The sequence below is a fragment of the Equus przewalskii genome, chromosome 6 (genome assembly GCF_037783145.1).
Source record: "Equus przewalskii isolate Varuska chromosome 6, EquPr2, whole genome shotgun sequence".
In the NCBI taxonomy this organism is placed as follows: Eukaryota; Metazoa; Chordata; class Mammalia; order Perissodactyla; family Equidae; genus Equus; species Equus przewalskii.
The window spans coordinates 647,510-661,112 of record NC_091836.1 but is presented as its reverse complement, the minus strand read 5'-3'; the positions used below and the strand labels follow the sequence as shown (position 1 = coordinate 661,112).

At 70.8% G+C, this 13,603-nt stretch overlaps 2 protein-coding genes across 7 annotated transcripts; one reads left to right on the top strand and one right to left on the bottom strand.

Annotated features, from left to right (window-relative positions):
* Positions 1–227: 227 nt before the first annotated feature.
* ATP5F1D (ATP synthase F1 subunit delta) lies at positions 228–6,815 on the bottom strand. Its single transcript, XM_070622251.1, has 5 exons — positions 6,694–6,815; positions 2,594–2,997; positions 1,406–1,559; positions 859–947; positions 228–729 (listed from the first exon to the last, which is right to left on the bottom strand). Exons 2-5 carry the CDS (start codon positions 2,732–2,734, stop codon positions 607–609), a joined length of 507 nt encoding a protein of 168 aa, XP_070478352.1. The 5' UTR covers positions 2,735–2,997; positions 6,694–6,815; the 3' UTR covers positions 228–606.
* On the top strand, positions 1,556–13,603 carry CBARP (CACN subunit beta associated regulatory protein). 6 transcript variants are annotated; one of them, XM_070622229.1, is made up of 11 exons: positions 3,769–5,426; positions 5,999–6,192; positions 7,102–7,218; positions 7,292–7,431; positions 7,631–7,695; positions 8,031–8,175; positions 8,365–8,536; positions 8,759–8,896; positions 9,097–9,289; positions 10,457–10,640; positions 11,571–13,603. In XM_070622229.1, the coding sequence occupies exons 3-11, from the start codon at positions 7,123–7,125 to the stop codon at positions 12,661–12,663; spliced, it is 2,226 nt and encodes a 741-aa protein (XP_070478330.1). In that variant the 5' UTR covers positions 3,769–5,426; positions 5,999–6,192; positions 7,102–7,122; the 3' UTR covers positions 12,664–13,603. The 6 variants fall into 6 exon arrangements, with proteins under 6 accessions (XP_070478334.1, XP_070478330.1, XP_070478332.1 ...); XM_070622233.1 differs by lacking the exons at positions 3,769–5,426; positions 5,999–6,192 and adding an exon at positions 1,556–2,106; XM_070622231.1 differs by lacking the exon at positions 5,999–6,192.

Genomic DNA, 13,603 nt, shown 5'->3' with positions numbered 1-13,603 from the left:
CTCCGGGGTGAAGGCCAGCACCCCACCATTACCCGGCCTGGTTCACTGGCTGTTACCCCGAAACCTCCAGTCCGCAGTTGACTGCAGACCCCGCAAGGACCTCCCCGGTCCTCCGAGGCTGAGCTGGCATTTACTGCCCAACCTCAGAGAGAACGCGAGGGCTGGGCAGAGGCCAGGCAGGTCCCACACCCACCGGCCCCGCAAGAGACAGAAACAGCGCACACGAGGCGGGTCCCAGGTCTTTAATGGGGGCGCGGGCCGGGGCAGGCTGTCCCATGGGGCAGCCAGAGAGGAGGGGTGGTGGCAGCGGTGGGTCAGGTTGGGGGATCTTGGGAGACGGGAGAAGAGCCCCCGGGGTGACAGCCCCTCCGAGGGCAGGGCAAAGTCTCTGAGCTCACCCCCACGCCCGCCCACTTGGGCCAGGGGATGGGGCCCCGTGGGTGCTCCTGGGGCAGACGCCGGCACTGCGCTGCCCCCTGGCGGCCTCCTCTGTAAGGACGCCCCCCAGCACCCAGTCTAGACCTGCAGAAGCTGGTTCTGCCAACCCAGAGCAGCCCCCACCCAGCGCCAGCCTCGGGGTCCCTGCAGGCCAGGACCGCGCACCGCCTACTCCAGCGCCTTCACCAGGGCCTCGTTGGCCTCGATGCGGATTTGGATCTCGGCCCTGGCGGCCTCGTCCGCCGCCCCTGACAGCTCCGACTGCGCCTTCTCCAAGTTCGCCTTGGCGGCCTGCAGGGGGTGGGTGGCGGGTGAGGGCCCAGCAGACCCGGGCCTGGTGCCCACCCCTCCCCCATCCTGGGAGCCCTCCCGCAGCTCCCGCCTGCTCAATGCCTCAGTTTCCCCCTTGGGGACACTCACCCCAAGGTCCAACATGTCCAGTGTCACGGCCTCTTCGGCCAAGAGCTGCACTGAGGAGTCCGCGTTCACGGTGACCGAGCCGCTGCTCACTGCGAGGGCACAAGCAGGAGTGAGGGCTCCACGTCCACCTGGGACGAGGTCAGCCCTGGAACCAGGAGAGCAGCCCCACAGGGTGGCCCTGGGGCCCGGCACTGGGAGTTGACATCCGGAGAGAGCAGAGCCCCCCTTCACGCACTAGTCCCCGAGCTGAGTCAGGGTCAGGGGTGAGAGACCCGGCTTCACACCGTGGTCCTAGGCTGGGAACGAGAAGTTGGAGCAAGGTCTTCTCAGAGCATTTCCTCCCGCACGGGCTTCCTTCCTCCTCAAACCAGCTCCCCCACGAGGCTTTACTTCTCCTCCTGGCGCCCATTCCCCCCGCGACACGCTACTCAACCGCAGCCAAGACTGGGCCGCGCGCAGTGCCTCTGGCTGGCTTCTCGCTGTGGCCTCAAGTGACACATGGACCCTGCCTTGGCCTGGTTCAGCCCCCTCCTCGCACTCCACTCACCAAAGTACTTGGAGGTAGTGCCGTCCTCAGCGTGGACGACCACCAGCCCCGGCCGCAGGACCTGCAGGGTGGGCACATGTGCGGCCAGGATGCCGAAGGCCCCCGTCTGCGTGGGCACGTCCACCTGCCGGACGTTGGCGCTGTTGAAGAACACCTGAGGAGGACACACGGGCAATGGGTGACCGCAGGCCAGGCCCCTGCAGCCTGGACTCAGTTTCCCTGCAGTGAAACGGGCCAGGTGGGGGGAGAACGGGGCGCTGGGGTGGGCGCTCGGCTTCTGCTCTCTGGATGGCACCCGAGACCCTCTGTCCACAAGAAGGTGGGGAAGTCAAGTGACCCCAGCCCCTTCACAGGCGCGCGCTGCGAGGACACAAGCAGCACAGGGTGCCAACCCAGGAGGACCTGCTCTCGGGAGAGGGGCAGAGGCTCTGGACCTGCCCCGGCCCTGGGGTGTGGAGTTCCAAGTGGAAATTCCAGGATTTCGGACTCCAGACCCCATGTGGGAAGGACGAAAGACCGGGTCTGGAATGGGGGGCGGCAACCTAAGTGTTGGTAGGTTCAGATTTGAGACCACACGGGGGAAAAGCATGGGATCGGTCACCCGGAAATTAAGGAAATCAGATCCTGCACCACAGACAGAGGAGCAGAAACAGGAGCAGTGACCCCGAAGTTGGGACGCTGGATCCTGGACCACATAGCAGGTGGGAGTGGGGGTCTGGAAAGGGAGTCAGTGACCCAGGGATGGGGTGGGAAACCTCAGATTCTAGACCACAGGGGAGAAGGGCACAGGACACAGGTCAGGAATGGGGGGCTAGTGATCAGGGGGTTTGGGAGATCTCATATTCGGGGCCGCACGGGGGAAGGACACAGGGGGCGAGTCCGGAATGGGCAGCAGTGACCCGGGCGGGTGGGGGGGGGGTGTCTCAGATTCGGGAACACACGGGGGAAGGGCACAGGGCACGGGTCCGCAATGGGGGGCGGTGACCAGCGAGGTTGGGGGTCTCAGATTTGGGACTGCACGGGGGAAGGGCACAGGGCGCGGGTCTGGAATGGGGGGCGGTGACCCTGGGGCTGGGGGCTCGGATCCGGGACCACACTGGCAGGGGTGGGGGGACGAGGGTCCGGGTCCCGGGTCCGGAAAGGGGGCGGCGGCCATGGCGGGGCCCCGAGCCCGGCCGGCGTCCGAACCTGCGTTGGGGAGGCGAAAGTGAAGGACATCTGTCCCGGGCCCGCGGCGGGGGCCGGGGCGGCGGCAGCCTCAGCGTAGGCGCGGGCCTGCCGCACGAGGCGGCCCAGGCCGGGGCGGCGGAGCAGCGCGGCGGGCAGCATGGCGGCGGCGGCAGCGGCGGCAGCGGCGGGCGGACTCGGACCGGACGCGGACGGCCTGGAGGGCGAGCAGGACGACGCGCGGGGACGTTTGGGAGAAGGAGTCGGGACGAGAGCGCAGCCGCGAACTACGACTCCCGGCGGGCCGCGCGCGACGCTGACGACGACGACGCGGCATGCTGGGGGTTGTAGTTTCCTTCCGGCTCCCAGCCTGGTGGTCTGGCGGGAGGTGGGTTAGACGGTTCTGCATGGGGAGAACCAGCAGCCTGTGCGGAAGAGACACTTGAGTTGAATGCAGAATCTTGGGGGGCGCTCATTGGATGCCAGGCCCTGGAGAGACCTGCATCAGGGAAATGTCAAGATTCCTGCTCTGGTTTTGGGTGGTGGGGGCGCTTAACGGACATTCGAAGTAATAAGTAAGCAAATCCTATAGCCTATTAGGAAGTGACAAATAGTCCTAAAAAAAAGAAGCAGAGCGGAGGGACGGGACGGGACACGCTGCGATGAAGCAGGTGCAGGCGCCCCGGGACGCGCATCCCAAGCGGAGTCCGGTCCACCCCGGCCAAGCGCCGGGCGGAGCGGGCACGGCTCGGCTGCAGCCCCCGCGGGTGCCGGCAGAGGGCGCCCCGCGCCCGGGGATGCGCTCGCCGCGGCCCCGCCCGGCCCCCGCCCCCGCGCGCCGCTGACGCAGGTGCGCGTGCGCGGGCGGCCCGGGGCTCTGCTGACGTCACCGCGGCCCGCGCAGCCTCGCTCGCGGCGCTGACGTCACCGCCCCGCCCCCGCGCGCACGCAGGTCGGCGTGCCGGGCCGGGCCCCCGCCCCCACCTCGGGCTCCGGGAAACGGGGAGCGCGGGCTGCGCGGGGCGGGGCGCGCGGGGCTCACCTGGCGGCGGCGGGGTGGGGGGGCGCAGGTGCTGTGCGGCGGCCCCCCGACCGCAGGGCCGCGTGCGCCCCAGCTCACCGCCCGGCCCCGAGGCGCTGGCCGCGCTCCTGCCTCCCAGCACGCGGCCGCCCGAGGCCCGGGCCTGGCGCGCAGACCCCCGCCCGCTCGGGGCCGGCCCCGTGAGGGGCGCTCGGGGCGTGAGCCCCAATGCCCTCGGCGTCCTGGTCCGGGGGGCGCGGGAAGCCCCACTCGAGCTCCTGGGCGCGGGTCCTGGGCGCAGCCCCGGACCCCTATGGAGGCGTCAAACCCATGCGTTGGCCGGCTTCTCTCGCATCCCCGTTCCAGGGTGGTTCTTCGAGTCCCAAGCCGGGGGTCACCCTGCAATTCGGTGGACCCACCCAGCTCGTCCACTGCTGCTGCCATCACTGGGGCTTGGGTGGCTCCAGTTGCCTGGCCTGGCCTCACCTCACCACCATGTTCTGCCCCGGCTGGGAACCACAGATGGTTTCCTGTGCTCCCTCCGACGCGTTGATCTTCTGCAAACACACTTTGCTACCTCAGGGTCTTTGCACATGCAGTTCCCACCCGCTCAGAGCCGACTTTCCTGGGTGTTTATCCACTCAGCTGCCCCTTGCCATCCTTTAGAAGTGTAACCTGTGCGGCCGCCCTTGGAGCTCACCGTGTAGGGGGAGGCAGGGGTCAGTAGGGACACAACTCACAGGAGTGTGTAACATAGACAACGTGCAGGGCCACGAAGAGAAGCAAAGTGCACGGCGGGGGATGGCGGGCAGCTGCCCGGTTGGCAAAGGCAGCCAAGAAAAGACGCCAGAGACTTTGCCATTTGGGACAGAGTTGAAGGAGGCAAGGGAGGGAATGGAGGCGGGGTAGGGAAAGAGCCGACCCGGCTCAGCACCTGCAGGCGTAAAGGCCCTGAGGTTGAACTGGGCCTCGGGCATTCGCTGAGCAGTGTTGGCTTTCACTAGGGGAGAAAGGGGTGCCGTTTGGGGGTGTTGAGCACAGGCCCAGGCCGACTGGGAGGAACCTGGACCAGGCTGGTGGCAGGTTGGCGGCCTAAGCATCTCGAAGGACGAGGCACGATCGTCCAAGAGGAAGAAGGGGCAGCAGCTTTGGGGGTTGACAGGGCGTGCGGTTTCTGGCGGGGACCTAGTCCTCATGTCAGCCGGCGCGGGGAGGGCCCTAGCGGCACTCAACACAGCTTGTGTGCTGTTATCTTTGCCCGTCCCAAAAAGGCAGGGCGCATGGTGAGCCCCGACGCCCTGCGCTGTGCACCCTGGGGACCCCTGGATTGGGCGAAGCGTAGGAGGGGTCGTCAGCGCACCCCAGGACCCCGGGCTGGGGGTGTCGTGCATCCCAGAGCGCGCGCTCGTGCCCCGGCCCCGGGGGACCGGGAAGGGTCGGGAGTCGTGCCTCGGGGGCCGGGGGCGGAGATTCAGCCGCCGCGGGAGAGGGCGGCTCCACGTGGGGAGGGGGCGCCCCGGAGCGCAGGCTCCGCCCCCCGCCCGCTCCGGAAGGGAAGGGGAGGCGGTGGCCGGCGCCGAGCGAGCCAGACGCAGCGGCGAGCGCAGTGGGGGCGGCCGGCCGGGGACCCGGCAGCACCGAGCGGGTCCGAGCGGGCTCGCCGCCAACGCGGTCACGTGCGCGGCCCCTCCCCTCGCGCCCGCCTCCCCCGCGCGCCGCGCTCTCCATTCATAAATTCTCCGCCCGCTCCGCGGCCACCGGGCGCCGGAGCCAGCCGGGAGCGCCGCGCCGCCGCCCGCCCGCCGCCCATGGGCCGCGCGCCCCGGCGCTGAGGTAGGCGCGACGGGCCCGGGGCTGCAGCGGGGCGGGCGGGGGGCGGCCCGGGGAGCGCGGCGGGGAGCGCGGTCGGCTCCGGGACCCTCTCTGGCTCGGGACCCCCGGCCTCGCCCCGTGAGGCGGCGAGGCCGGAGGCAGCGAGCGGAAGAGGCGAGGCGGGCGTGGGGGCCAACCCGCGGGGCTCAGCATCCCCCCTCGGCGGCCGGGAGAGAGACCCCCCGCCCACGCCCTCCCCGGGCCTCAGTTTCCCCGCCGTGAGATCCAGCCAGGGCGATGGCGTCTCCGCCTCCTGGCTTAGCCCGAGGTCGCGATGCGCCCGGAGGCGGGCTCTCCGCCTCTCCTCGCTCGCCATCCCCGCCCCCGGGCCGGTTGGGGCCGCGCGGTTGGGCGCGGTGGCGAGCTTGCTCTGGGAGCCGAGGGAGGCCTCGCTGGATCGGGGGCCGGCCCGTGGGGAACCTCCGCCCTCGGCTGCCGTCCCCGCCCACCCCCAAGAGCCCACCTCTCTTCCTGCTCGGTGTCCTGCCATCTTTCCTGCTCCCCTGTCATCGTCCCTGCTTCCTCCCCTGCAGCCTGTACTCATTTCCCGACCTACATATGCGCGCCTCCTCCCCGCGAGGATCCGGGGTAGCCGCGGCCAGCCCCTGACCCGGAGCGCTGAGGACACTTGGCTTTCGCCGGGAGCGCCCCCCCTTCTCTGGGCCTCAGTTTGCCCCGCTGTCGAGTGGGGTCAAAGCCCGAAAGCGTTGGGGACGCTGCAGCCTGTGTACGGGCTTTCCCTTTTCCCCGGGAAGGACCGCGCGCGCGCCGTGCCGACGCAGGGCTGGTGGTCGCCCCGGCCCCGCGCTCTGTTCCCGGAGGCTCCGGAGCGCCCCCGGGCCTTCCCGCCGCGAGGAGCCGGGCTCCGGGGAGGCGCTCAGGTGCAGCGTCCCGGGAGCCCCTCCCCGAGGGCCGAGCCCCTCCCCGGCCTCCGTTCCCCCGGCGGAAGGCAGGCGCGGAGGCCGGCCGCGCTGGGCACCGGCGGGGAGGCGGCGCAGCCATCTTGCGCCCGGGGCGGCCCGCCGTCCTGCAGGAGGCCTCCCCCCTCCCCTCCCCTCCCCTCGCCCTCCCTCCCCCATCCCCTCCCCCCGGCTCCCTGGCAACCCGCCCCCCCCAGCTCGGCCCGCCGCTCGTCGCCATGGGAACCGGATTCTTCAGGGCTGGGAACAGATGCGCCTTCTTTGGCCTCTCCGCTCCCACTAGCACTCGGCGGAGGGGGGATCTTTACCTCCCGGAGTCGTGACCGTGACCCAGGATCAGGGCGCTCCGCCCCGCCGCCCCGCCCGCGGGGGGCGGCCCCAGGGACGCCCCGGGTCCCCGCAGGCCTGAGCTGACGGCCTCAGTTTCCCCACTCCTCCCCGGGGCGCTTCCCCTTTCCTGGGCAGGGCTCTGGGCCCGCGCTACCTTGCCGGGCCGGCCCCACCGGCTGGGGAGGCAGTTGACGTGCATGCACCTCCCCCCTTTACAGATGGGGAGACGGAGGCCCCGGCGCTCAGCGCTGACCTGAGGGGGGCTGCGTCGGGGCTCCCCCCCGATCTGTTCGCCAGCCACTGCCCTGGGTGGGCTCCCGCTCCTGGGGAGGCCGTAGGGGGCGCGGGACGGAGGAGCTGGAGCTGAGCAAGCCTTGCCCCTCCAGGCCCCTCCTCCGAGCCTGGAAATGCAGCCCACGGCCACCATGGCCACGGCCGCCACCACCACGGCCACCACTGCTGCCCTGACCACGACGTGGGACAACACCACCGGCCGCCCCACTGTGAGTGAGGGGGATGGGGTGGGCGGGTGGGGAGGCCTGAGCCCCCGCCCTGCCCTGACCCTGCCGCCCGCAGGCGGAGCCCGACCCCATCCGGGACAACTACGTGCTGCTGGTGGTGGTGATGTCGCTGTTCGTCGGGGGCACGCTGGTGGTGCTGTCGGGCGTGCTGCTCCTGTGCAAGCGCTGCTGGGAGGTCCACCGGCGCCTCAACAGGTGCGGGCCCCGCCCCCCGCCGCCTGGGGGGGAGGGGCCTGCGTGCTGGAGCAGCAGGTGCACACCCGTGCGAGTGCAACGGGTGTGTACATGCTTGGGAGGACGGGTGGGACCGAGCAGGTGGGCTTCTGGGAGCTCAGACCCGTGGGCGGTGCCACCTGGGTCCTGGCGCCCACCGGCTCTCCTGCTGTCCCCCCAGAGCGGTGGAGGAAGCAGAGAAGACCACCACCACCTACCTGGACAATGGCACTCACCCAGCCCCAGGTGAGGCACCATCCAGGCCCCACCCCGCCTGCCTGCCCAGCCTCCCGTCCACCCTTAGCCGCCCGCCCGCCCCCCTCGGGCCGCCTGACCACCTGTGTCTGTCTGTCTCCCCCACCAGACTGGGCGCAGCTCGATTCCGACTCATCTCTGTTTCCTTAACGCCCACGCGTAGGTGCGCACAGGCGCGTGCTGAGCGAGCGAGTGAGTGTGTGAGCGGATGAGCGAGTGCCCACCCCCACCCCTCCCGTCCCCGGCGGTCCGTCCCCGACCCAGCCCCCAGCAGCCCGCCCGGCGCGGCCCGCCCGGGGCCCACCCTCTCTTGGCTCTCCTCGCAGACCCTGACTTCAGGGGGGAGGACCCCGAGGGCCAGGATGCCGAGACGGAACGCTTCCTGTCCACCGGCTCCACCGGCCGCCGCGTGTCCTTCAACGAGGCCGCCCTGTTTGAGCAGAGCCGGAAGACACATGACAAGGGCCGCCGGTGAGGGGGTGGGGGGGCACGGGGGCTGAGTGCCACCCCAGACGGGGCTCACGGGCGGGCTGGCCTCTGCCAGGGGCCCGGTCCTGCCCTGCCCCTGAGACCTGGCACGGGACGATGGGGCCGGGGAGAGTGGGGGGCCGTGGGTGGAGGATGGGCCCGTCCGAGGTGACGGTGGCGTGCTGGGCGCAGGTACACCCTGACGGAGGGGGACTTCCACCACCTCAAGAACGCCCGGCTCACCCACCTGCACCTGCCGCCCCTCAAGATTGTCACCATCCACGAGTGTGACTCGGGCGAGGCCAGTGCAGCTGCCACCCCCCACACCACGGCCACCCCCAAGGCCAGCCTCGCCATATTCCAGGTGAGATGGGGGGCTCGCCGGGCCAGCCACCCCACCCCGCCCCTGTCCCCACCGGGCGGGTGGCCCCTTTCCCTCGGTCCCGCCGGCTGTGCTCCTCATCTCAGGGAGGGGAGGGGGCCCGGCTGGGGGTACCACGGGCAGCCGGGCCTAGCATGCCCCCTCACCCACCCGTGCTCTTTGACCTGTCACTGCTTCCTCCCCCACCCCGGCTCTGTCCCACAGCCCCCGGGGAAGGCCCTCACTGGCCGCTCCGTGGGCCCCAGCTCCGCCCTGCCAGGTGACCCCTACAACTCCGCCGTGGGCCCTGCCGACTTCGAGATCAGCCCCTCGGTGTCCAGCGACTCTGGGGAAGGCCCCTCGGTGAGCCCCCTTCCCTGTCCCGGTCCCCAGGCTTAGGGTCGCCCCCTGCTCATCCCACCCCCTGGAGTGACGGGAGGTGGCGCTGGGAAGCTAGCTGGCCAAAGCTGCTCCGATAATGCCAAGCCGTGGCCCAGGCTGGGCCGGCCCTGGGGCAGCAGGCAGGGGCCTGCGTGCCTGAGACTGGCCCTCTTCCCTCCCAGCTGGACTCGGGTGCCAGGGGCGCCAAGCCCGCGGGGCCGGGGGCGGCAGCAGGGCCTGGGGAGGCCGGCCCAGTCCTGCAGTTCTTTACCCGCCTGCGGCGCCACGCCAGCCTAGACGGGGCCAGCCCCTACTTCAAGGTCAAGAAGTGGAAGCTGGAGCCCAGCCAGCGGGCGTCCAGTCTGGACACGAGAGGTGAGCGACAGCCCCCGGTGGGGAGCGAGGCTGGAGGGCGCGGCCCTGCAGCAGGGATGGGACAGCTCACTTCTCCTGGGGCCCAGTGCCTGCCCTGTGCTGGCCGGCGGGCATCTTGCCCAGGGTCTGGTCTCGGCTGGTCGGGCCACACGCTGCGCCCCAGGCTCAACTTGTATGAGGCGGCAGACAGAAGCGCATCTTGGCGTTGTGGTCAGACAGCCCGTCGGCCGCGGCAGCGTGGAAGCAGCCGGCGACGGCGTGTAAACGCGGGGCCGTGTACCAACAGCACTTGATTACAACAGGTCGGGGTCCGCTTGACCCATGGGCCCCAGTGTGCCCCACTGTGGGCTAACGACAGTAGCCCTGCAATTCTGCAAACCTCTGGCCACGGGGCTGCTTCATCTTCAGCCCCCGGCAGGGCCGTGCGTGGAGAGGGAGGTGGCTGCCTGAGCGGTGGGCACCGACAGCCGTAACCCACTCAAGGGACCCAGTGGGGCCAGGCTGCAGGGGGCCGCCTGTGGGGCAGGTGACTGGTCTCCGAGCCGGAAAAGAGGATGAAAACAGATGGCGAGTGGCCATTGACCTTGCTCCACTGCTGGGGCCCGGCACCTTCCGGCACAGGGCGGGCAGTCAGCTCTGGCTGGGGTGCTCCTGGCCAGGGAGGGGAGGCCTGTCGCCTGCCTTGTGAGAGCCAGGACGGAGCCTGCGATTCCTAAGGCTGATTATAGTCAGATCCAGAACCTGTTTGCGGGGTGTCTGTCCTCCCCACCCTGGCTCTTCCCAGGCCTCCGTCCCAGGGTCCTGGCCGCTGGCCAGGGGACCCACGGCAGGGGTGGTGCTGGCAGTAGAGCGACTCTCCTCTCCCCCTCACTGGCCCCCCAGGAGCCTGTCCCTGCCTCTCCCATGACTTCTGGCTTCTGCCACCGGGCGTCCAGGGCAAGGCCCTGCTCCTCCAGCCACACCTGTCTGCTAAGGCCACTGTGGGCAGCTTGGTACCTCACTCCAACTCACTTATTTGCCCAGGCCTCTGAGCTCCTTGGTTCTGGCCCTTCTGCTCTCTGTGCCTCGGTTTCTCCATCCACACGGCAGGGTGCACAGGCACCTGGCTAAGCCCGGGGCTGGGAGGGCCCTGGCGGGCTGACTGCTGGCCGGCCTTCCTCTGCACAGGCTCCCCAAAGCGGCACCACTTCCAGCGGCAGCGGGCAGCCAGCGAGAGCACGGAGCAGGAGAACGCAGATGCCCCCCCAGTGGATTTCATCCAGTACATCGCCAGTGCGGGCGACGCTGTGGCCTTCCCGCCCCCCCGCCCCTTTCTGGCCAGCCCCACCAGCCCGCCCCCCACTCTTGGCAGGTATTTTTCAGTAGATAGAAGTGTTAGGGCTGGACCCGTGGGCTCCCGCCCTACCCCCTTCCCCCTAGGAGGCCCAGGGAGCGCCCACCCCGCCCTGCAGACAGGCGGTTTCGTCCCTCCGGCTCCACCGTCCCCCCCAGAGGCTGCCTGGCTGGGGCCACCTCTCCAGCACGGACCAGAGGAGGCGGCAGGGGGAGACTGGGTAAGGGTAGGGGGGCGGGCAGGGCCCGGGATGGCCCCAGGGTCCCTAAGGCCGGATGCCTCCCCAGGCAGGGCCACTGGGGGTGTGTGCCCAGCAGGGTCCTGCCGCTTCCTGGTGGGGTCCACGTTCTGAAGGGCTGTGCCGTGGCCCCAGGTCCCTTCCTGCCTGCCCCTGCTCTTGAGATCTGGACAGCCCCTTCTCGGAAACTGCTGTCATCACTTTTGCTAGCAGCCCGCTCCCCGCCCCCCAGCCCAAGGGCAACTGTTCTGAAGCTGTGGGTCCACATCAGTGGGGTGGGGCACTTAAGCCTTCTGTGTATGGTCTGCCTGGTTCCTTATCAATCCAAGATGGGGCATGAAATGAACCTCAACTTGGACTCCATCTGGTCCAGTCCTTCCAGGCCACGTCCTCCCACGCTGAGACAGCTCCCAAGGAGAGGTTAACCCTGGCTCAGGGGCCAGCCACTTCAGCGCCAGCCTGTGTTTCCCTTAGACACCTTAAGACACGCCCTAGTTGAAAAGCAGGTGCCAGGAGGGTTCAAAGTTTATCCAAAAACCATCTCCTGCAAAAAAAGACAGCATTTTCAAAAACTTATGACAAGGCCGAGTCAAGCCCAGAGAGTTTCCACCCGTGCCCACCCTCCCCGACCCAGAGGCGGGGTGGCCGCGGAGCAGATGCGGGGGGGGGACGCGCGCACAGCCTTCTGATGGCCGCCGCCTGGCTTGCAGGTTAGAGGCTGCGGAGGAGGCGGGCGCCGCGGGAGGAGCGAGCCCCGAGTCCCCACCGGAGCGCGGCGGCGGCGGCGGCGCGGGGCCTGAGCAGCAGCATCAGCAGCAGCAGCAGGAGTCGGATGGCGAGCGGGACGCGGGGCCGGAGCAGACCCAGACCATCTACCACGACATCTGGAGCCTGCGCGCCTCGCTCGAGCTGCACGCGGCTGCCGCCTCGGACCACAGCAGCAGCGGCAACGACCGCGACTCCGTGCGCAGCGGCGACAGCTCGGGCTCCGGGGGCGCCGCGCCCGCCTTCCCGCCGCCCTCGCCGCCGCCCACGCCGCGGCCTGCGGACAGCGAGGCGGGCGGGCCGCGCAAGCTGCTGCAGATGGACAGCGGCTACGCCAGCATCGAGGGCCGCGGCGCGGGCGACGACGGGCCGCCCAGCGCCTCCGAGAAGCGCTCCTCCTTCACCAGCGCCGGCCGCGTGGCCACAGTGGGCAGCAGCTTCGAGGTGGCCCCGACCTCCGCCCCCGAGGCGCCCCCGGAGGCGCCCGCCCGGCCCCGCAGCCCGCGCGCCTGGCCCCGCCGCGCCCCGCGCCGCGACTACAGCATCGACGAGAAGACGGACGCGCTCTTCCACGAGTTCCTGCGCCACGACCCGCACTTCGACGACGCGCCCCCCGCCGCCGCGCGCCACCGCGCACGCGCGCATCCGCACGCGCGCAAACAGTGGACGCAGCGCGGCCGGCAGCACAGCGACCCTGGGGCGCGCGCCGCGACCACCGGCCCGCCCGGCGCCGACCCCCGGCCCACGCGCGCGCCCCTGCGCCGCGGAGACAGCGTCGACTGCCCGCCCGACGGCCGCGCGGACGACCCGGCCGCCTCTGCCGCCCCCGCCGCCCCCGCCATCCCCGCCATCGAGGAGGAGCCTGGCGGCGGCTGCCCCGGCTCAGGCCTGTGCGCCACGCCCCCGGACGCGCTGCTGGACAAACTGGCGGCAGGCCTGGAAGACAGACTCTTCCCGCCGCGCCTCGTGCAACCCGTCGCCGCGGTCCCCGCGCTGGCCGCCGCCGCGCCCACGTCCCCCGACCACAGCCCGGCCTAAGCCCCGCGCCCTGCGCCCACTTGTCAGCTTCGCCGACGCCGCGCGGGGCCCCCGCGGCGGGACACACCTGGGGCACGACTCCCGGCGCACGTGCGCTGGGACCCCGGTGGCGGGGCCCTGCGCATGCGCGCGCTGTCCCGGACGCCCGCGCCCGCCCAGATGCGCAGGCGCACATCCTCGCGACGAGGTCGCCGCGCCGCCCCCAGGTGCGCATGCGCACAGTCCCTTCCAGGCACGAGGCTTGGTGCGTGGGGCGTCGCGAGGCTCGAGGACCCCAACTCGACTGGAGGAAGCGTGGCAGATTGCCCTTGGGCTCCTGAGGACCACGTTCAACTGCCCTTGGCCCCAGACAGCAGTCTCTGGATGGTGGCGGGGGCCACCGTGCGCACCGCACCACGTCTCAAGCGCACAGACACAGGAGGCGCATGCGCAGGGCCTGCACCCGCAAGGGCCAGACCAGTCCGAGGGCGCGAGGCGCATGCGCAGAGCGGCCCTCCCAGGGCCAACTGAGCCTCGACGTGCGTGTGGTCTGCACGCGCTGGAGTCCACGAGGAGTCCCGCGGGGCGCTGAGCATCCGCGAGGAGCACGCCGGCCGCCGGGTGGGAGGTTGGCTGGAGGCCGTGGCTGCCAGCCCCCCAAAGCCCCGGAGCCGTTTACCTCACCGCGGCGCGTGCTCGCGGCAGTCCGCGCCCCCTCCGAGCAATAACCGTGCCCGCCGCCGCCCCGCCTGCCCGCGCCCCCGCGCCCGCCCTCCGCATGCGAGCGGGCCGCCGTCCAAAGAGCCGCCGGCCCCGAGACTCACACAACCCAGCGGCCGGTTCAAGTTTCCCAAGCTTTATTTATTGCCAAAAGATGGGGCGGCCCCGCCCGCCCGAGCTCCGCGCCGTCTGTCCGTCCGTCGTGTCCCGTTCTCTGGTTGGTTATAAATGTCACTGCGCA

What these genes read in the sequence shown, in the direction of transcription:
- ATP5F1D (XM_070622251.1), bottom strand. Translation starts at nt 2,734, where the DNA reads ATGCTGCCCGCCGCGCTGCTCCGCCGCCCCGGCCTGGGCCGCCTCGTG. An exon ending in CTTTCGCCTCCCCAACGCAG is followed by an intron (nt 1,560 to 2,593) that starts GTTCGGACGCCG and finishes TGTCCTCCTCAG; the next exon opens with GTGTTCTTCAACAGCGCCAA. An exon ending in TGGACATGTTGGACCTTGGG is followed by an intron (nt 730 to 858) that starts GTGAGTGTCCCC and finishes CACCCCCTGCAG; the next exon opens with GCCGCCAAGGCGAACTTGGA.
- CBARP (XM_070622233.1), top strand. Translation starts at nt 7,123, where the DNA reads ATGCAGCCCACGGCCACCATGGCCACGGCCGCCACCACCACGGCCACC. An exon ending in GTCCACCGGCGCCTCAACAG is followed by an intron (nt 7,432 to 7,630) that starts GTGCGGGCCCCG and finishes CTGTCCCCCCAG; the next exon opens with AGCGGTGGAGGAAGCAGAGA. An exon ending in ACTCTGGGGAAGGCCCCTCG is followed by an intron (nt 8,897 to 9,096) that starts GTGAGCCCCCTT and finishes CTTCCCTCCCAG; the next exon opens with CTGGACTCGGGTGCCAGGGG.